Source organism: Chiroxiphia lanceolata, chromosome 15 (assembly GCF_009829145.1).
Source record: "Chiroxiphia lanceolata isolate bChiLan1 chromosome 15, bChiLan1.pri, whole genome shotgun sequence".
Taxonomy (NCBI): Eukaryota; Metazoa; Chordata; class Aves; order Passeriformes; family Pipridae; genus Chiroxiphia; species Chiroxiphia lanceolata.
The window spans coordinates 3,461,330-3,482,992 of record NC_045651.1 but is presented as its reverse complement, the minus strand read 5'-3'; the positions used below and the strand labels follow the sequence as shown (position 1 = coordinate 3,482,992).

The 21,663-nt window shown below is 47.2% G+C and overlaps 1 protein-coding gene and 1 long non-coding RNA gene across 3 annotated transcripts; both read left to right on the top strand.

The window, feature by feature from the left end:
* The first annotated feature begins 666 nt into the window (after positions 1–666).
* PURA (purine rich element binding protein A) lies at positions 667–1,647 on the top strand. Its single transcript, XM_032702914.1, has one exon. It carries the CDS (start codon positions 682–684, stop codon positions 1,630–1,632), a length of 951 nt encoding a protein of 316 aa, XP_032558805.1. The 5' UTR covers positions 667–681; the 3' UTR covers positions 1,633–1,647.
* Positions 1,648–1,762: 115 nt separating this feature from the next.
* On the top strand, positions 1,763–21,405 carry LOC116794228. 2 transcript variants are annotated; one of them, XR_004359730.1, is made up of 5 exons: positions 1,763–1,871; positions 18,156–18,221; positions 18,310–18,511; positions 19,347–19,638; positions 20,843–21,405. It is a non-coding gene; the product is annotated as an uncharacterized LOC116794228 (long non-coding RNA). The 2 variants fall into 2 exon arrangements; XR_004359731.1 differs by lacking the exon at positions 1,763–1,871 and adding an exon at positions 17,245–17,414.
* Positions 21,406–21,663: the final 258 nt, after the last annotated feature.

Genomic DNA, 21,663 nt, shown 5'->3' with positions numbered 1-21,663 from the left:
CTCCCCGAACAAACACACATCCCACCCGCGGAGCCCGGTAATCCCACCGGGGCGGAGGGCTGGACGGTCCCCTCCGAGGAGCACGACCCGGGGGCCGCTGCCGGTGGGGTCGGGAAGCGGCGGTGCCTCGGGATCGGGGTCGAGAAGGCGGCGGTGCCGCGGGATCGGGGTCGGGAAGGCGGCGGTGGGGTCGGGAAGCGGCGGTGGGATCGGGAAGCGGCGGTGGGGTCGGGAAGCGGCGGTGGGGTCGGGAAGCGGCGGTGGGATCGGGAAGGCGGCGGTGGGATCGGGAAGCGGCGCTGCCGCGGGATCGGGGCAGAGCGGCGCGGCAGCTGCAGTACCCGCGGCGGCCGCGCGGCGGCGCTGGGCGCTGCCGGCGCTCACCGGGGCGGCCGGCGGCGGGGGCCGCTCTCTGCCGCCTTCCCGCGCCCTCTCCTCGCTCCGGCAGATCTCGCGAGAGCGCGGCCGGCTGGTGGCCGCGGGGGCTGTTGCAGCAGCGGCGGCGGCGGCGGCGGCGGCGGGAGGAGGAGGAGGAGGAGGCGGCGGCGGCGGCGGCGGCCGGGGGCGGCCGAGGCGGCGGCGGCGGCAGGAGGCGGCGGCGGCGGCGGGGGGCGGCCGCGCCGGGGCGAGCAGCGGCGGGCGAGGCCCGAGCGGCGGCGGCGGCGGAGCGGCGGCGGCATCATGGCGGACAGAGACAGCGGCAGCGAGCAGGGCGGCGGCGGCGGGGGCGCGGCGGGCGCCGGGGGGCCGGGCGCGGGCGGCGGCGGCCCGGGCGGCGGCGGCGGCGGAGGGGGCCCGGGCGGCGGGCTGCAGCACGAGACGCAGGAGCTGGCCTCCAAGCGGGTGGACATCCAGAACAAGCGCTTCTACCTGGACGTGAAGCAGAACGCCAAGGGCCGCTTCCTCAAGATCGCCGAGGTGGGCGCGGGCGGCAACAAGAGCCGCCTGACCCTCTCCATGTCGGTGGCCGTCGAGTTCCGCGACTACCTGGGCGACTTCATCGAGCACTACGCGCAGCTGGGGCCCAGCCAGCCCCCCGAGCTGGCGCAGGCGGCCGACGAGCCCCGGCGGGCGCTGAAGAGCGAGTTCCTGGTGCGGGAGAACCGCAAGTACTACATGGATCTGAAGGAGAACCAGCGCGGGCGCTTCCTGCGCGTCCGCCAGACCGTGAACCGCGGCCCGGGGCTGGGCTCCACGCAGGGCCAGACCATCGCGCTGCCCGCGCAGGGCCTCATCGAGTTCCGCGACGCCCTGGCCAAGCTCATCGACGACTACGGCGTGGAGGAGGAGCCGGCCGAGCTGCCCGAGGGCACCTCCTTGACTGTGGACAACAAGCGCTTCTTCTTCGACGTGGGCTCCAACAAGTACGGCGTGTTCATGCGGGTGAGCGAGGTGAAGCCCACCTACCGCAACTCCATCACCGTCCCTTACAAGGTCTGGGCCAAGTTCGGCCACACCTTCTGCAAGTACTCGGACGAGATGAAGAAGATCCAGGAGAAGCAGCGGGACAAGCGCGCCGCCGCCGCCGCCTCCGCCCCCGCCGCGGGCGCCGAGCCGCCCCCCGAGGCCGAGGCGGCCGCCGCCGGGCCGCCCGGCGCGCTGCTGCAGGCCGAGGAGCCCGAGGAGGACTGACCGCCCGCCCCCCGGGACGCGGACTGGCCCCGCCGCCGGCGGGAGGGGCGGGCGGGCGGCGGCGGGGCGCGGGGGCGGCGGCCCGGAGCCCCCTCCCCGCAAACCCCCGGCCCGGAGCCCCCCCGGCCGCGCCGCCCGCCCGGCGCCCCCCCCGCCGCCCGGCAACAGCAGCAGCAGCAGCGCCTCAGACCCGCCACCCATCGCTGGATGTTCCTCCACTTTACCCACCGTATCAAACAGTAAGCAGCTGCTAAAAAAAAAAAAAAAACAAAACAAAACAAAAAAAAACAAACAAACAAAAAAACCCAAAAAAAAAAAAAACAAACAAAACGAAAACAAACGAAAAAAAAAAAGCGAAAAAAAAAACCAAAAAAGCAAAACACAAAAAAAAAAAAGAGAGTCAAAAAAAAAAGTAATAACATTATATATGAACTGTGTTTCCTACTTGATTAAAAATATAAAGAACTGAGTGTTTATTTCCCTAATTAACCGAGAACTTTTGTACACGTTTAAGCTATTATTATTAAAAGTGTTTGCAAAAATGGTCAAGATTATAATATTGCTGAATTATATAAAAAAAAAAAGTCCTTTTCATGTTGAGCTAACATTTGACTTTAGCACAAAAAAAAAAAAAAAGAAAAGAGATATTTTAGAACACGTAAAATAATATTTTTAGTTTTTTCTTCTCATTTTGTTACCAAATTTCGAACCTTACATGGAGGTTACTATAGTATATTTGACACCCTATATACCTGTGATTAGAGATGTGTATATATATATGAGGGCTAGGCATGCTGTGTGTCTGAGCTTTGTCTAAATGTTATGCAGAAGTTTGTAGAGTTAAAAGGTACGTAGGTTTAATTCATGCAAGGTAAACAATAAGTGCTCTCTTTTATACAATATGCATTGCATCTGGACCTTAAACATATAAAATGGTCAGTGAAACTTCTGTGAACATGAAGAAAAATTATTAAAAAAGGCATTTAAATGAAATTTGCTAACTTGTGATTTTTACGTTTGAACCAAAGTTATTCAAATAGTAAAAAAAAAAAAAAAAAGAAAAGAGGAAAAGAAAAAAAAAAAAGAGAGAGAGAGAGAGAAAGAGAAAAAAACGAAAAGTAAATGAATTTCCTCCCGTAATATTTTTTTTCTGCACCTGTTTGGTTTACAACTGAGTAGGCGTATTGTCATTATTGTGTATATGAGATGTACTTGTATTGTTCATAATATATTTTTTTTATTCTGTGTACTTAAAAGTACTTTAACCTGACGTGCAGCGGTTTCCAGTGCACCTGTTTTTGGTTTTTTTTGTTTTTTTTTGGACAGCAGGTAGCAAGTCTTTCCGTGTGTCGCCACTGGCACTAGCACTATCCTGAGCTCGGGAGAGGTCCGGAGCGGTGCTTTGATCCCTGTTAAACTCCCGTAGGCCTGTTAGGAAGCAGTGTGATCCCACTGAGCCATGGGGGTCGGAGTTTGGTTGGACAGTGAAAGCCAAGCCGGTGTGTGTCCGTAACGGATTTCCATGTAGCTGTGGTGCTAGTTATTACTGGCTACATACCTGGCCGTGCCCTGCCCTCCCCGTCCCAGCTCTGCTCCAAGCCTAGGCTAGGGAGACGCAGATTTGTCAGAACACTAAAATGTGTCCAGGTGTGTTCTCCAAATTGAAATTGTTTGTAATAATATAATGAGAATAATAATAGACTTTTGCAGGTTGTCTGTGTTGTTTTCCGGTTATGTTTTGGTTTTGTTTTTTTTTCTTTAAAAAAAAAAAAAAAAGAAAGTTGGTGTGCTTTTAATTGACTAACTTCTTGCTGCTGTATAGTAAAATATTAATATATTTTTATCATTAAACTGCTGCATGACTATCATCATTGCGAGTGAAGAGAAAATGTTATAAAAAAAAAAAAGAAGATGCCTTAAACAGTGAAAACAAAAGTTTTATTATTTTTTTGTTTGTTTGTTTTTTTCTTTTCTTTTCTTTTCTTGGCTGGAATTCAGTAGGAGAGCATTTCAGAGAAACTAGGATCTTGTTCCACTCGGAAGTTTTTGGGGGATGCAATCATTTTGCTGAATGGTCTTGGCAGAGTTAGGGGCCAGGTAGAGCCGAGCTGCTCCTGTGCGAGCAGGAGCTGCCGGCGCTTCTTTACCGAGGGGCAAGGATGGAGTTTTGGAAGGGTGGGGAGAAAACAAAAAACAAAAAAAAAAAAAGCTTGTTTTAAAGAATTTGATTTCCTGCTGTCATTTTATTCCCAGCTGAAATTATAATTCCCTTTTTCTTGTTGGTTTTTTTTTTTTTTTTTGAGATGTACTGTAAGTGTCAAAACAAGCTGTTTCCATTGTACCATGCATTATTGCCCTTGAAAGAAGTTTGCTGTTAGTGTTCACAGAAAGTTAAACACGAGACGCTGGTAGCGAGGTGTTTCTGTTTCTTTTTAAACAATCACTGGAAATGTTTAAAATTGCTTTAATGTGCACTTTTCCTATTTCCCAGTAGTGAAATAAGCTTTTTTCGGAGTGCGTAATGTGACATTTGAAATGGTTCTCAATTGCATGTAAACATGTGTCTGATAACCTGCTTCTGATTCGGAGGCTCTGGATGGGCAGTTCCAGCGATTATTGTACTTCAACTGTGATGTGTCGGGACTGCACTCTCCATGCTGCTAGACGTAGTTAGGAATTTAATTGCTTTGGTTTTTGCTACTTGATTTGATTGTCTCGGTCCTGCTGTTCACCGCCCTCCCCAAAGTTGTCGCGCTGCCGACGGACGCGCCCCGGCGCCCCGTAGTTCCACGGCGCGTTCCCGGCAATAAGTAGCGGCAGGCGAGGCGAGCCCGGCGGAGTGTCCTTCCGTCCCTCCCGGCTCCCGGGAGCACCGCTAAGCGAGGCAGGCTGCTCCCGTGGTCGTCCTCGCCCGCGCCGCCCGGATCCTGCCCAGGATCCGGCTGCTGACCCGAGGAGCGCACGGGCCGCGCGGTTCCAGTCAAACCAGTACAGCCTGGGACAGCCCGCGGGCGGTTCTGTGAACAGTGTCCGAGAACTTGTGGTCAGTTTTTTGTCTCGTTGTTTTTTTTTTTGTTTTTTTTTTTTTGGAGTTTCTTCTGCGTGTTTCGTTGGGTTTTTGTTTTTGGTTTTTTTTTTTGGTTTGGTTTGGTTTTTTTCCTTCTTTTAACGCACGTTCTGTATGTTCAAGGACTTGATGAATGATAACGAAAGACTAAAATGACTGTAAAGATTCGTGGGATTTTGCTCCTGGTTGTTTTAGTTTTCATTTTTTATTTTCTTTTTTTTTTTTCTGCTTTTTTTTGTTTTAATTTTTATTTTCCCGGCGGTGCTCGGTACTTTACCAAGGCTCTAATATCTCAGTATTTAAAACAAAGTACAGAAAACCCTGTTTAATGTTAGAAGAAGAAAGGTATATTTGACCATATGTGTTGTTTTAAAAAAAGACAGTATGCTCAAATGTGCCAAGATACCTAATTCCTGAGAAGTATGCCTTATATTTTCCTTGATGATATGCTTTTAAATGTCTTGTAGAATAGGTCCAAGAGCATGATAAAAGCTACTTTATAATGACTACGTGCAAGAAAACTTGAAATTCATTGCAATACTGACATTATTTTATTTTTAAGTTAAAGGGACACTGTCAAGTAATTTACCATTGAAACAACCACCCTTTAAGTGGTTTAATGGTAACGGAGAAACGTCCTCCGAATTCAAATTCTATTTATTTTTTTTGTTAAAAGAGAAAAAAAAAAAAAGTTAAATTGCTCTGCCTTTGAGAATTTAAATTAAAACAAACAAAAAAAAAAAAAAGAAAAGAAAGAAACAGCGCGAGTCGCTGTTGATTCCTGCCTCTTCTTTGCGGTCCCGGGAGCCGGGGGGACTGTGGCCCGACCCCTCCGGGGGTCCCCTCCGAGGCTCGGGCCGGGCGGGATGCGCGGAGCCGATGCAGGAGCCCGGCCGCGGGATGTCGGGAGCGCCCCGAGCTTCCCGCCGGGCGCGGCGGAGCGCCTTTTTTTTTTTTTTTTTTAAATTGGAAAATTTAACTGAAAAACAAACAAACAAACCAACCAAAAAAAAAAGGAAACAAATACTTGACAGTGTCACCTTTTTTTGTGCGTATCCCGCGCAGGGGTTGAAATGTGCTGGGGGTAGCGCTGCCGGGAGAGCGGCTCCCAGCCTGTCCCGGGATGTGGGAAGCGCAGAGGGGCTGCCCGACGGGCAGTGGGTGGATGCAGAGCCCACCCTGAGAGCCAGGCAGAGCTGCTGCCGGGGATTTAACCCCTGCTCAGAGCCGACCGATAACTTCTTTTTTTTTTTTTTGGTTTGGTTTGGGTTGGGTTTGGTTTTTTTTGGGAGCAATTACTTTGTTGCCTTTAAAAATAGCACTGTAACCACCTTTTTTTATGATTAGCTGTAGTGTAACCTTTGTCCCTTCAAACTATGCAAGCTATGAAATGTAAATTAGGGATCAGTTAAAGATAGTTGACTATATTCAATCAGATGACATTCATGCACTAACTGGAGTATATACAGATAAAGCTATTAGAGTGACTTGTATGCTAACAGCAAGATATAACATACCTACCTATTCTAAAAAAAATGACTATTAATATTGTATAACAGGACTGTGGGGGTTGGGAGGGAATGTTATCTCTTCTTAAAAGGGGATTTAAGATTTTTATAACTGTTTTTTCCATCAAACTTTAATATTTTTGTCAAATTTTTAGGTATTTAATTTGTAAAATAGATTTTACTTTGTACTGGCGTACAGAAAATAGGGGTTGATTTAAACTTTTTTGAAGCCAAGTGATCAAGTACATTTGTAATAAAAAGTCAATGGATCTATATCAGTCGTACTCACTGTTTTCATTTCTTGTACGTTCTAATGCAGTGGCGCTGAATGTCTCCCAAGGAAAAAAAAAAAATTGGGGAGGGGGGTTGGAAGGAGAAGGCAAAAAATGTCAGCGTTGATGCTGCCAATTGATGCGACTTTGCGTGGGCAAGTGGCCCCTGGTCAGTGGAGATTTGGTAGATATGCATTTTTCCTTAAAAAAAAAAAACAAACCACGGTGCACTTTTTCCACGAGGGTTTATGCAAACCTGACGTTTTTGGCATGTCTGCACTTCATGCTTCCACCTTGGCACCCGTAAACTCTGTAAAGCCCCCCCCCCCCCCTTTGGGAAGTGCCTTTGGCTGGCACTTCAGAAAAAAAGCAAAACCAAGCAAAGCAAAACTCTGATTTCCTCTAAGGCGGTGAACTACGGCACGTGACGTTTTTGCACCCGCACATGTTGTCTCCCTTCCTCAAAGGTCTGCCACTTGCTTTTCTCTAAGTTTAACAGGTCATACTTTTTTGGGTGTTTTTTCGTTGTTTGGTTGTTTGGTTTTTTTTTTTAAGTAAAATTGCCAAGTGTTTTGGATCGAAGACTTCAGCAGATCCACCGAGTTTGGATCCAACACCTTGCAGAGCACTGACATAATTACTTTTTTGGTTGCTTGTTTGCTTTAAACCCAGCCCTCCCCTTCCCCATCCCCCCGGGCATATACCAAATCTGATTGACTTGTCTGTGACAGAAGTTGTGGGAGCCAGCAGGGAGAACAATGACATTAATGTACAAGAATGCTAAAACAGGTTTACATTTCAGGGGGCTCTCGTCAAACACGAAAACTCAAAGTGTAACTAGAACCAACCAATTTCCTCGGTCTTGCTAATCCGACGGGTAGAAAGCGAGTTTCTCTTAGGTGAGTTGGAAAGAAGGCAGGGAAGGCAAATTCTTCCACAGCTGTGCAATTTGCTCCTTCAAAAACCTGCTGCTTCTTACTGGATTGAATGGCTTTTGGAGAGGAAGGGCTCTGCCTGGAGCGCTGGGAGTTTCTCTGTTAAAATCACACTGTCAAGGACTTTTGAAATCCCGATTTACATATTTTGTTTCCTTTCTTTTTTTTTTTAACTTTTCTTTTTTTTTTCCTTTGCTTTTTGCTGGGCTTACCCAAACTTTCCTTTTATTTTCTTCCTCCCCTCCTTCGTTAGGCCGCCTGCTCCTTGTTAACTCAGCCTGTGTAGCTGGAGGGTCGCTGTGCGTGGTGGTGTTTGGACTGTCTGGAAGAGGAGCCCAGTGTAGTTTGAAGTTCTCGTGCTGGGTTTTGTACTTTTTGCACACTCGTTTCTCTCCGTAAAAGTTTTACTCTTCTTGGTTTTCTCCTGTAATGCGTGAAGACAGGTGAAGGGCTCTTAATTTTTGGTGGCAGAACAGAGAGGGCTGCACGCAGAGTGTTGTCACAATGTTTTGACAAAACCGACGAGGTAAACAAGCGAAGTTCCATTTTTATTCCTGATTCCTTCTGCTGTTGCCATCTCCTGTGCTGCTTGCAACAATGAAAGAAGAGTTTCAGCCCAGAGCTTTTTTCAAGCCTGTGGTTCCTTTTACTCTGCTCGCTTGCACATGATTTAGCTCGTTGGCACCGCGAAATGTGCGTGGGTTGTGAGCGTGGCAAGGAGATACGTATATAGAGTTTAAAGCTAGTTAAGGTTAATTTAAATGGACTTCCAAAATTATAACCTTTGTTAAAAGCCTGTTTTACCCAGAGCCTAATTGTTGGGCCTGAAGTTCATGGCTTTTTTTTTTGTGTGTGAAGTGGAATCTCTCTGTGTTGGGATGGCTGAGGGTGACAGGCCGATGGTTCAGGAAGGATGCTCCTCTCAAGGATGCTCCTCTCATGCGGCAGCTCTGGAAGCTCTGCTGCTGGAGTTGGGCTGCCTGCCCTGCTCCCATCAGATAGGCTGCTTCCCTCCTCCCGCACCGCTCGTGCCAGATGGTCCCAGGTCCGCTCTGGGAGTTCCTCTTAGCCTGCCTATCCTTCTTTTTCACTTCTTATCTTTCCAAAGCATTTCAGTTCCTGACGAGACTGTGTTTTAGCAGCACTGCAGTCTGGGGGAAGGGCAGCTCACACAGGAGTCCAAAATGCAACCTGCTCCTTGTGAAATACAAGTGGGCCACAAGGCTTTACTGGTGGTGTGTTGGTTGTTGTTAGTGCAGAGCAGCTGCAGGTAACTGAGAGGAGTAAAGGCCAAATCATCCATTTTTAGAGGTTCAGAGCGTTACATCTCCAAAGGCATTCTGGATATTTTGCTGCAATTTGGATGGTGTAGAAGTTGCTGCTGGAGGAGTGCACTGGAAGGGAAAGGATGAGTGGGTTTGCTTTGGGCAGGTGTGTTGCTTTGTCATTAACAAAGGCATTTCCTGAGCCAGCAGACTCAGGGCAGCCACCAAGACAGGTGAAAAGATTTTGTCCGAGGGGGGAAGCTCCCAGCAGTCACAGCAGATGAGGAGTTGTCTGTATGGAGGGCGGGAAAAGGCTTTTGGAGCAAGGCGGGAAGGTTGGGGCTGGCAGAGGTGGACGGCCAAGGTGCACCTGTGCTGCTGTTTGAGTGTCTCAGCATCTGCACGAGTGCTGGGAGTGGGGGTGGCACTTGGAGAAGCCCATAAGATCCCAATGGCAGAGCCTCTGGCAGAGCCTTTGCCACAGGGAGTTGAGGGGTGTCAGGCAGCTGGTGCCAGGGGATCACAGGGTAGCTGGGGTAGCTCTGCTGGTCCCACCTCTGCAGTTCTGTGTCTGAAGCCAGCTGAGCAGTCGTGTGTTTTGGGAAAGTTGGAGCATGCCACTCCTGTCTCTATAAAAGTAGTAACCAGCTCTGTAGCCCGTTTGAGGCTACAGAAGAGAGAGAGTAGAAGTCACATAGCGAGGAATGAGACATGCTTTCATGGAAAAACGTCAGCTGGAGATTAAGTGAGAAAAGATAAAGATACAGGATTTCTGGCCCCGCTATCTGTCTTTTGAATGTTGACTGATTAAAACAAGACAGAGTGAATGGCTGGATATCCCCAAACAATGTTTCACTGTCCCTCTGCAGATCAATACTGCTGGTGCTCCTTCTCCTGGAGAGGGGACCTGGTCCTGAGCCTTTTGCTCTGGGTGGCACCATGGCCAGCCAAGATGGAGCCCTGTAGATTTTGCCTGTGTGTGGGTGTTGTCTCGTTTTGGGTGACCAGGACTCTGTGCTGGACATCCTCAGGGCCATGGCAGTGTCTGCAGTAGCTCTGCAGCCCATGTTGGGCAGGGGGTTCTGCAGCAAAGTTCTGTTTCTGTGAGACATAGCTTGGGTTTGTCATGGAGCACTGGACCTGATCTGGTTTGGGTTTAACTGAGACAAAAGAGAAGATCTACCAACCAGTGGGTGTAAATTCATCAGACCAAGCTAGAGATTAAAACATCCAAAACACAGATAATGTGACTGTCCAGTGCTAAGCAGGGACTGCTTTGTTGTCCAGCGTGGCTCTGGCTATGCTGATGGCTCTGAAGACATGGCCCCAGGTAAAACAGGAGACTGCCTGGTGGATGGCCTGGCCACTTCTGCACCTTATCTTGAGCTTTAGGTTCATGACATGATCCTTTCTGCATTAGCCATCAGCTGGGAGAGCGCTTGGTTTGAGTGGGAATCTGCTGGATCTCCCCAGCAGGGAATTCTGTCTTAGCTCAGATGATTCCTTGGCTTTGCTGGTCATCGGTTGGTTTGCTGTCCATCCTGATGTTAGCTTTGCAAAAATAAACATCTTAGCCCTTTCTGAGTCTTAGGCCACGTAGCAGACTGAAGTGCAAAGAGGACTGGCTGCAACACCAGCTGTGGGAGTTTGTGCTGAGCCTCCCGGGCTGTGGTGCTGAAGCGTTTTTTTCTTGAAACACTACCTTGAAATATGCAGGAGGCCAAGAAAAAAAAAGCTTCATTCTTTCTGTCAGAGATCTGAGAGGTGAGAGGTGTGGATTTACTTCTGCAGTGAGAAAGGATGACTAGCAAGACCTTGGAGGGAGGTGGCTGTTGTGGGACCTGTCCTCTGCGTGCCACTGGGATGGCAAGTGCGTGTCTTGGAGAGACTTAGACAGCTTTTCTGGGAAAAACCTCCTTATGTTGAAAAGTCATCCCAGGCATGATGTTGATTTCTATAGAGAGTTGCTTGTAAAGGTGGCTTGCATGTTGCATCTGAAGCCCCACGACCATGTTGACCCCAGTGGGTTTGGATTTGATACTGGACATGGTGCAGAGACTGTGCGACTGCCCCAGTGAGTGAACATCCTGGTGCAAGAGATCACGTGTCACTGATGCACCTCAGGGTGCAGAGGTGGCACTGTCATTCTTGCAGGAAGATCTGGGAGCCGAGCCAAGCCTGGGCTCTCAGACATCATCATCATCATCCCCCTGGACCGATGCAGGGCCCAGCAGTGGCACAGGGCGCTGCAGGGGCTCTGCTGTGGGGTGACCCCCATGGGCATGGTTTGAGCTCCTCTGTGGCACCACTGTGCTGATGTGGCCAGTGCTGAGAGGAGGATCTGTATCATACGTGCCTGGGTAGTTTCTGTTGCTGGGAGCTGAGGGTCAGTAAATGAGCAGGGGTGGGTTTTCCATTGCTGGTGAATGTCTTGGATGTGCAACTCGGGCCCAAACCGCTGGCTGTCCATCGTGTCTGCAGTGCCCTCCAGCTGGGATATTAGGGGTTTGGCAGGTTTTGCTCTCACTCTGGGTAGAAAGGCAGGACAGTGGTTGTGCATCAGGCAGGACCTGTCTGTTAGGACATTGGGGAGCAGCACTGCCATTTAAGGGTGTCTCTCTCCCCTGGGCTGGGCTTGCTCTGGTGTCTCCCTGGGGAATATGTTTTATTTCTCCGTGCTCCATCCCAGCTGCACAGCAGTGCAGTGCAGGCTGATGGCTTTATTACCCACAGTCTCCTGAGATTTGGGACCTGCCTGCGCTTGCCTTTGCTCGGGTTCCTTATGGGCAGAGGAGCTGAGACCAGCAGCTCCTGGGGGGTGAGTCTGCACTGGCACATCAGCATCAGCCCATCCAGGCTCCTCAGAACTAATGTGAGGGTCAAGAGGTGAGCACTGGGATTTCAGGGACCAGCTCCTCTCTCTGTGTCAGTCCAGCAGAAGCAGGTCCACCTGTCTCACTTTTGGGCGAGCTGATCTGTCAATATTTCAAGAAATGCCAGGGCTAGGAATCATGGAGAAAGGATTTTGTGAAATCTGGTATTTAAACCTCCCACTCGAGTGATGCTGAGGAGAGCTGGCAACGTAACATTGGCTTATCAGGAGCTGTGTGGGCAGGTCAGCTTAAGAATAATGTTGTGTGAGCAGCAGCAGAGGTGAAGGAAAGAAGCCAGTGTCTGGTCAGGTACAGAGTTTAAATGGGGTCAGAATTTCTTTTTATTAAAAAGATTGTTTTATTTAAATAATAAATGACAGTAGGATCACCGTTGCCAGGGGCTGCTGAAGGGCAACCAGGCAGGTCTGAGCAAAGTAGGGACTAGAGGCTTTGAATTATTTTCTCTCATTAATAACTCTGAACTAAGCACTGCAAATTCATGCAAAAGTCGTCTCTGCTTTCATGCATGCAAACAGTTTGGTTTGTGGATAGGTCTGCTGTGTTCAGAGGCTCATTCCATCTTTTAAAAAAAAAAAAAATTGGCTTCTGAGCTGCACCTGTCAATAAAAGTCCTGGAAAATGAGTCCTGGCAGGCTTTTCCAAGGCCGTATGTAACTTATCTTGTCCAATGAAAGTCTCTAATTGGTGGTTTAAAGTAATTAAAAAAAAAGAATCCGTTAACGGTCAGTCTATTTTTAGTTTAAAGGTTGGACTTTATATGGTCATAAAGCAAAATTCTTTGCTTAATTATGGGAATTGAAATACATTGGCTTAATTGCACTAGGAACTGCACACAAGAGTGCAGAGAGGACATGCTTTACCAGTGATTATCTGCTGATAAAATACTACACAGAGCAACAAGTGGAGACACTCCAGGCTCCAGAAAGCATCCTGAGGCCAGAACTGCTGAGCTGGCTGAGCTGGTGGGGAGGAGATGGCATCAAATCCTCTGCAGATGGTCAGGGTCCATTCCCACCATGGCACTGGCTGCCTTGCCCTGTATTTGTGGAGGCTTGGAACTGGATAGGATTAAAGGGGCGATTTATAACTAAAGGCTTGGTTGAGAAGTTAATTTGTGTTCTGGAGATGCCTCCAGAAGCTGGGGAAGCAGCTGTGGGAGGTTTGAATGGCAGAGGATTTGGTGGTGGGACATGCAGGCTCCTGATGATGAGGAGATCCATCTGCTCATTTGCCTCTTGAGTGGGACAAGTAGGTCCTGGAAGGTGTCAGAGTGCTTGGGGCAAGCCTGGGGCTGTCATTCCTGAAGCTGAGTTACCTGAGTTACCAAGCTAAATTTGGGAGCCTGGGAAGAAGGTAGAATTTTGGACACGGCGGTACCTCTTCCTGAAGTCTTAGGGCGTGCCTGGGAAAAGGATGTGACAAGCAGGTGAAGTGAAGAGCCACAACTTCACAGCATGTGCTGGTTTTCACTTCAGCCAAGGTGTCCCTTGACTGGTGGCATGGGAAGTGGGCAGGGTTTTGGGAGGATGGACTGAACACAGCGCTGGTGGGAGGCTGAGGCTGTCGGGGCTGTTCAGTGTGGGGTACGTGGAGGTTGAGGGCAGAGTTGTGTGCACAGGAGGGACAACCAGCTGCCAGGCTGTGGGCTGGACTAAGGGATGGGCACGTCTGTGTGGAAACACGAGACAAGAATAGTTGTTGTAGACTGCTCGGTGGGGAAAAAAGATCTTGGCACAGCTGGTCTGATTGAAACATGGTGGGGGTGATGAAAATCAATAAGATACTGCATTACCTGCCATCACACTGTACTGAGCAGGTGTGCTGGGCCATAAGGGAGGAACACTAGATCTAAAATTTGCTGTAAAATCTGAGAGGAAATTGGAGTAGTGACGACCAAACAGCCACATGTATATTGGATATAAATTCTATATTTTAATGACACGGAGGTATTAGGAAGTTTTCTATTCCAGACAAGAAGGAAGTTGTGGATTTCATGGGGCTTGGAAGAAAACTAAGGCTCATGCATCTTCATAAACCTGTAAGAAAAAGTAAATTCCATTATGACCATGCTGTCACAGATTGTTTGGGAAGGAGCTGGCTAACGTTTGGGTGAGCAAACATCTCAATTTACTTAAAGGATCATGTCTTGTAACAGCCTGGTCTAGAGTAAGCCTTGCTTTAGGACTAAGACATAAGAACTGGTTCAAGATACAATTACTGTTGAGTTGTTAAGTAGCAGGGACCACAGCACAGGTTCAGTATCCTCAGGAGTAGAAGGCAGTGGACTAAAAAAAATTACTTGTGTTACAAAATATCACAGGGGAGAAAATCAGAAAATAACATCCTTAGACTTGTCAAGGCAGCCCTGTAGATACCTGCAAAGGTCACAGGCATCCAGGTGAGACAGAACTCTGTAGTGAAGGAGCAAAGTAAAACAGTTGTTAAAAATATTTATAAGAAAGGGACTAAGGACAGGAGTCCAGGTCTTGAGGAACAGACTGTAAGAGCCATGGAGTAGGGCAGGTAACCATGATCTGGAAATAAAGCAGTTTTGAAGGGGCTCTGCAGAGCCAGGGACCTGGAGGAGTGAATCCTGTCTGAAGGACATCAGAGAGAGGGCTGGGGAGAAAATCTGGGTGTGCAGGACTGAAGACAGTTCATTTCCTGCACTAGTTCGTGCTGCTGAAGTGACTTCCCCATGTCATTCAGGAGCAAGTTTGAGAGCCTGCCCTCACCCAGTCCCTTTGGGTAGTAAAGATAAGGAGCCTCCCTCTGAAACTCAGGTGTTTGAGGTAGAGATGCTGGAGCAAAGTAGGAAATTCAAGTGGAAGAGCAACAGGTTTTAAAAGAGCTTGGGAATGAAACACCAAAGGTACTAGCAAAAATAGGGCTGTTAAAAAACAGCTTAGTATTCTCCATGACTAGATAACATTCTAATGTTGGCTTATTATTTTTTTTTTAATTAAAGTATTAGTGGGGCACTGGGAATTACAGATCAGGACCCCTGAACTCTGGTTTGAGAAGGAGAAGCTGAAACGCTGTAACTCTTCAGTGAGTGAGAGGTGGAAAGGAACATACTTTCTGCAAAGTTGGACCAGGTGGTCTTTGAGGGTCCCTTCCAACCAAACCATTCTTTGATTCTGTGATCGATCTTGTTTTCTGGGCCATCTACCAGAATCTTTGGACGCGTTGACAAATAGCAGGAGGTGAAGAATGAACTGATCTTTATTTGAGCATTTTAAAAGGTTTTTATCAAGTGCTTCCAAGAAGGCATTAAAAAATGTGCTTCTAATGAGAAGAGAAATATCACAGAGTCCTTCTTTGGTTGCAGTTGATGTTGATCAGTTGTCTAGTCTGGTTGGAGAAGGTGATCAAAGGCCTCCAAGTCTGCATCTTCAGCCTCTGAGCAAATGAGTTTCCTTCCATGGTTTCATTAAACCCAAAGTTGCTGAGTGGTGGAGGGTTGATTTTCATTAAACTTTTCTGGTGGACACAACTAGGTCCAGGCTGCAATGTCTGGTTGGGCAAAGGGGAGAAACAAACCCAGAATACCGGGTAGCATGGGATCTGGATTTGTCCTGTAATGCAACACCCCCAGTTCAAATTCCTGCCCTGAGCTGGACTTGCAGGTCTGCCAGATCCCAGAGCGTGCCTCAGCAGTTGATGTTGTGGATAAGTTCTGTTTAGTTCTGTTATGACCAAGAAAAATCCTAAAAGGTTTTGGTTGTGATGATGGGCAGAAAGGGAAGGAGCAGGGAGAGAGGCCTGGACAGCATCTTCCAGGTCTTTTCCTTGCGGGTGAGTTGTTGGTGTGTGTTCTCATGCAGACCTGTGTTGCCTCCCTTCCCAAGAGACTCCAGAGGACCCACAGGTAGCTGGTCTCAGCCAGAGCCATCTTTTGCTGCTCTGGCTTAATTTTAGGCTTCTTAAAAGTCTAGAAGCTATGACAAATACTCTGGCTTCTCCCATCTTCCCTGTCTCCAGTAGATCAGAGAGTGAGTGCTTTGATAAGTTGTTGGAGTTTGCAACAGGAGCAGGTTTACTGCAGGTACCATGAGGCTTTTGGTCAGAGTTCATGTTTAAAGACAACAATTAGCAGCTGATGGAGCAGAGTGGTTGGGTTATATTGGAAAAGTGACTCCAGCCTGGCCATGGCTGGAAAATTAAGAAGAGCATGATAATGTCTGGCTGTGCTGTGAGCATACAGCAGTGGGGCTGATCCTGGGAAATGTGAGGCAGCAGGCAAGGGGGGGGGGGAAAGCAATTTTTAATGTTCCACCGGTATTGCTAGGCTGTAAGTGAGCTGCAAAATTGAAGAATATCACACTCTGTTAGCAGAGCAAATGAAGTGAAGGTGTGTAGCCTGCCACAGGAATCCTGCCTATCCCAGGTCTGTGAGGCTGCTGAGCTGAGCCTGTACCACATCTCATTACACCCCCACGGTGTCCCTGTGCTGTTCTCCCTGGTCATCTCGGGTGGTTGTCACCGGCACAACCTTTGTCCCTACTCTCTAGAAATTCCTTAGGTTGCTCACTTCTAGTTAAATTATACCAGCTGACTTTGAAGTACTCAATATAAAACTGTCGTGGTATCGCTTGCATGATAGTTATTTGATGTAAGAAAACAATTTCTCGTGCTCTCTCTTTAGGAATTTGGGCTTTGAGTTTTCAGTGGGGAGTGTTGTACGTGCCCATCTGCACAGGGTTGGGCCCATCTCTGTTTTAAAGTGTTATTTCACATCTGAGATTAGAAAACAAACCAGAAGATCAAGTTGTCACAGGCTCAGATGATCATAGTGACTCGTGCTAAAGGCTCCGTCCTCGTAGAGACCTGCACGGCTGCTTTGTGTAACTGCTGTCAGAGCTCTGGCGTTTTGGTGACAGTGTTTCCTCCTAAATGTACTGAGTATACTCGCCTTTAAATCCTGTTAGGCACCAATAATTATCTGTTGGTATTCTGTACATTAGCTCTGTACTAGCATTCACGTTGGACTAGGCTTAATATCGTGAGTGTCAAAGATGACTTGAAAAAGGAAAACTTAATTTATACCCTTTCCTTGTGGTTCTACCCCATGTAGCAGGTGGTTTGTAGAAATACCAGCAGTGCTACAACTGTCTTCCCCCTTTTACTTGCTGTGATTCTCTGCAGGAGAAAATACAGATTTAAATCTATTTTTCCATTCTTTGGAGGCACTGAGATATTATCATGGTGAGGTCCATGGAAATACCCAGACAAACTGGGCCATCATGCAGAGATAAGGCATCTTTTCCATTTGTTTTTTTTTTTTTTCTTCTGCTGTCCATTCTCCAACCTTTTTTTTTTTTTTTTAAATGTAAAACAGTTATTCTCTCATCTGTCCAGTGCAACATCCTCTAGGATATTTGTGGTCTTCCAGAAAAGGTAGACAGGACTGGAATAACTAATGCCAAAAAATTGCCCACGGCAAGGGAGGGAAATCCTTGTTTTCAAGGCAAAACCCTATCCAGGCCTTTTTCAGACACCCCTCAGCACACCACAAGGGTATAAATCCCAATTTTTTTCTTTTCCAGGTGATCTTTCAGGCCAAGTAGCAGAGGGCAGGGGTTTGCCCTCCCGGCGGGGCTCAGCCCCGGCACAGCCGGGGTTCCACAGGTCCAAGCCCCTGGCACCAAGCTGGGCATTTAGGGAGCTCCATGGGGTTGGCTTTCACCGTGTCCTCAATTTGGATCCCCAGGGCAGAAAAATTAGGACTTTCTCAGTTAAAGAAAAAGCCAAAAGTGAAACAAAATCTCTGGAGAGTTGTGTTTCCCCACAGCAGCGACGGCCCCTCAGCACCCGCTTCTGTTCAGTCAGGACCCTCGGGTCAGTCCTGCTGGGTTTTTAGCCATCTTGACCTCATGTTTGCAAATATTATTGGTAATATAATGCTCTATGTACAAATGTCTGTGTGGCTCATGTGTATGTGTCTGTGGTTCAAGTCAGCCACAGACTTCTGGAATTTCATTGTACTTTGGTTAAATGTTGGACTTTTAACTCTTCTACTGTATGGCTTCTTGATTTCTCTTGTCCAATGTGGACCAACTCTATTTTTGGAAATAAATAAGCATGTAAATAAAATGAATGGGTTTATGCCACTTACAAGAAAATGCTTTATTTAAAATATACACTCAGTCTTGTATATTTTATGGTATCTCAGGGAGCAGCGCAGGCTCAGGCCCCAGCAGCCTTAGTGCTGAGATACCATATTATGTACAAATTCACTTCCAAGTGCTTTTGGAAGAAGACTTCCCATCTCCTGAGCCAAACCCCCGTAGGACCAGCCTTGCGGAGGAGGGAGGGGGGAATCCAGAAACACGTAATTTAAGGGGAGTAAGGAAAGAAACAGGACTTTCCCCTCAACACAAGGCTTCTGGTTTGAGGTGTCCGGGTGCCAGGGATGCCATGGGGCGGTTCTGGGCTCCTGCCTGGGAGCACGTGGAGATCAGGAGCACGATGACATCTTTTTTATTTTTTTATTTTTTTTATTTTTTTTTAAAAAAGAACTTCTCCATATAAACCAATATTTACCAGTAATCCTGTGTTTCTGTTTTTGTTTTTTGGCAGACTTTTACCAGTAAATATCGGTTTATTCCTGAAACCAGAAGCCCTAAACATACCTTTGTTTATAAGGTCAGTTGGCATTTTGTCTCTCTCGTTCCCCACTCCTCCCCCAGTACAACCCAGCAGGTGATTGAAAGGTACCGAGTTCTCTTTCTAGTTTTCCTGCTCTGCATCTCTGGGAACTGGAGCCCGCAGGACCTAGAGCCTTCTGTTGGTAACGTAGACCCGAGTTTACAAATTATTCTTTTACCATTTTAAATCCTGCTTTTAAGGACAGAGGTGTTCCCTCCTGCCCACCACGGGAAGTGGTAGAAACCCCTGCAAATGCCCAAATTGCTCCTCCTCTCCGAAGCCTGCGGGTAGGTCTCTCACAAGCATCTTCAGGCTTGGGGCTGAGAAAATAATTTGATCCCAAAATGTACACTAAAAACTGCCATTTCTGGTTTACAGTGAGCAGGACTGGGGGAGGGAAGGGCGGGAAAGGAGTTTGGAAATTATTTTCCCCCCCCCTTTTTTTTTCTGGAAAGCAAACGTGACACGGGGAGGAGGGAAAGGATGTGAACATGGCCCTTCCTAAACTCATTGGAAACTCTTCCTCCAAGGCTGGGAGAAAGGGCAGGTGAAAGTTCTGATCCTTAAAAGGACATTGCTGGGTATCTGGGACCCCAAAAGCAGCTGGTGATTTGTAAGGGTGGGAATCACTTTTGGTTTATCCCAAGACAAATAGACTTGGGAGTGAGTATTGAAGCCTCTTTCCCCACAAGTGTTTGCCACCCCAACACAGCAGCATTTTGCTAATACACCAGAAACAGAGAAGCTGGTGAGGGATAGAAAATGAATTGACTGCATGGTCCCAGCCAATTTTTTTTCTCCCAGGCAAACAAAATGAAAAAAAAAAAACAAACCAAACCCATCCCTGACCCCACAAAAAGGTAACCTCCCAAAAAAGCAAGTGAAAGAGGGTCTCAAACATCCAGGTTTTATAGTGTGTGGTTGTCAGGGGTGTTTTTGGCATAGCTGCAGCCCAACCATGTCCCTTTAAGGAGCACCGTGGCTCGTTTCCTCCTCACGAAGCCCAAGCTGAGGGTTGTGCCGTTCCTGAAGCTCCTGCAGCCTTAGTTGGAGTCCAGAATGAGGGGAGCCCTTCCAGCTGTGCACTTTGAGCTGAAAACTACCTTTCCTCCCCTTTTGCAGCCTGGGTGGTTCTGATTGCTGGCAGTTCTGTAATACAACCTTAATCTGAGCAGTTGAGGCTGGTCCTACCTTATCTTCAGACGTCTTGCGGAGGACTCCTGTTACCAGTTTGGTACTCAAAAGCTACACCCCACCATCAGAAGTCACTTTTTGTTTTTTTCCAAAGGCAGTGATAGCTCACCCTCTCTAGCTCTAATGGAAAACATGATAATTGCAATGCAACTTTCTAATAAATTGTTCATATATTCATAATTCCGTTGCAATCCCAAATTGGAGAAGAGATCTGTTAAAGGTATATATTAGTCTAGATTTTTCTTATTGTAAATACTGTAATTTTATAATACTGTCAATATTTTATTAACTTAGAAATATTTAACAGAGTTTAATCTATGGTAGTTGATTTATTTATAGGTTTATGTTGCAGCCAATTACATTCTAATGTAAGATTAACTTTCAGCATGTAAACATTGAGTGAATATATCATTGGAAAGATTAACAGAGAAAACTCTCGCTCTTAATCTGTAATATTTATCCCCAGTTCCCGGTTGGGAATTATTTCATGAAATATTAGGAGGTTTTGAGAGCTCATGAACCTAAAAACTGCAGTTGGATTTGAAAACTTGAATTTTGAGATGTACTTGGCTCTTCCACCCTGTGAACAAGTTCACTTCAGTACCTGCTCTCTATGGCACGGAAGTCTTTATTTTGAGCAAAGGGACACTGTCAGATCAATTTTAGATTCTTGGGTTGTTGTGGGGGTTTTTTTTTGGGGGGGGGAAGCAAAACGCAGCCCCAGTGTGTGTGTGTTAATTCCTTTTGGATCACAAGGGGAACAGCTCCTCTCCTGAGGCTTTGGGTCCCCGGCCGGAGCATTCCCGCCGCTGGGAATGCCGCATCCTTCATCCCTGCGGCCGGGCAGGGGTGGAGCTCCGGCCGCTCCGAGGGGTCTCCGCAGTCCCGGTGTTCCCGCAGTCCCGCCGTTCCCGGCACCGGCCACTGTCGGAACTCGGGCAAAACTGCACAAAGACTAAAACCTGACAGATTTTGACCAAAGTTTTTCCTTTTTTTTTTTGAAATTTTAAGTCTCTCTCTCTCTTTTCTCCTGATGGTGTCCCTTTAGCATCATAAAGATGTTCTCTGAGAACCATGAGAAGTGATTTGCTTTCCAAGGCAGGGGAGAATTGGTCTGTCGTGCGTTTGCAACGCAACTTGCCTAAAAATACCAAAAAACATCTCGAGGGTTTTCACAGGCGTTGGTATTTTTTTGGAGTGTAAAAGTTAATCTTGATTAGAGATGTGCCAATCTATACTGCTTTCCTGTAGTGTTGTTACACTTAGGCATTTCAGTTCACTTACGAATATATACTGTAACAGTATACTTTGTACAGATTTATTTAAAAAGAAATTTATTTGAAAACTGAAATAAAGTAGGCAGAAAATAAAGATATTTATTTTTCATTTGACTATGTAAGAAGGTATCATTCTTTTGGTTTTAGTGCACTGGTGTACCAAGGCTCAGAACCACTGCTTTCTCCAGCTCATAGGATGCTTTTCCAGACTGTGGATACGTGTATGTGTACTGCTGTGTTGATAAGTAAAAACCAACGATGGAGTTCGTTGCTTTTATACATCCCAAAGAGAAGTTCTCCACCGTTCCCTGTCTGTTTTCTGACCGAAAAGGCGTGTTTGTGAACAGTGTTCACGCGAGCTCTGCCATCCCACCCTCACATCAGCTCACACCAATGCCAGGATGGGAGGAGTTGCCAGCGGACCTTCCCCAAAAACACCCCGGGCCCGCAGTGGCATCGTCAGGGAGCAGTTCAAACCTGTGTCCTTTGGGCTTTGTGTAAAGCAAACGCAGAACGAGAAAAATCGAGATGTTAAATCCATTAGAAAACCAATTCCTTATTGTACAGTAGTATGGAGATCTCTAGTCAACCTGCCATTAATAATAGATTCTTATTTTTTGAATGATCTATTTAAAAGAACAGCAAGCATTGTATTTGCTAGTAAATCTGAAGTGTTTACATGGAATTACTAAATAAATTATTTGATCTAAGATGGCTCTCATCAGTGCTGATTTTTAATAATGGAAATTCATTTTGGCAGCTGCTTTTTTAGTTCGTGCTGTTCTTTAAAATCTTCCAAAGCAGGTTTGGTTGTTTGGTTTTTTTTCACTGCATCCTTGTGGTTCCAGTTAGGTTCTGAGGAAGAGGCAGAGCCTGACAGGAGTGCTAGCTCATGTTTTCCAACCCCTTCCAGGAGGCTGCCCCTTCACATCCCACACAGCTGAGGTGGAGCAGGATGCTCTGAGCCC

Coding starts and splice junctions, on each gene's coding strand:
- PURA (XM_032702914.1), top strand. CDS start 682: ATGGCGGACAGAGACAGCGGCAGCGAGCAGGGCGGCGGCGGCGGGGGC.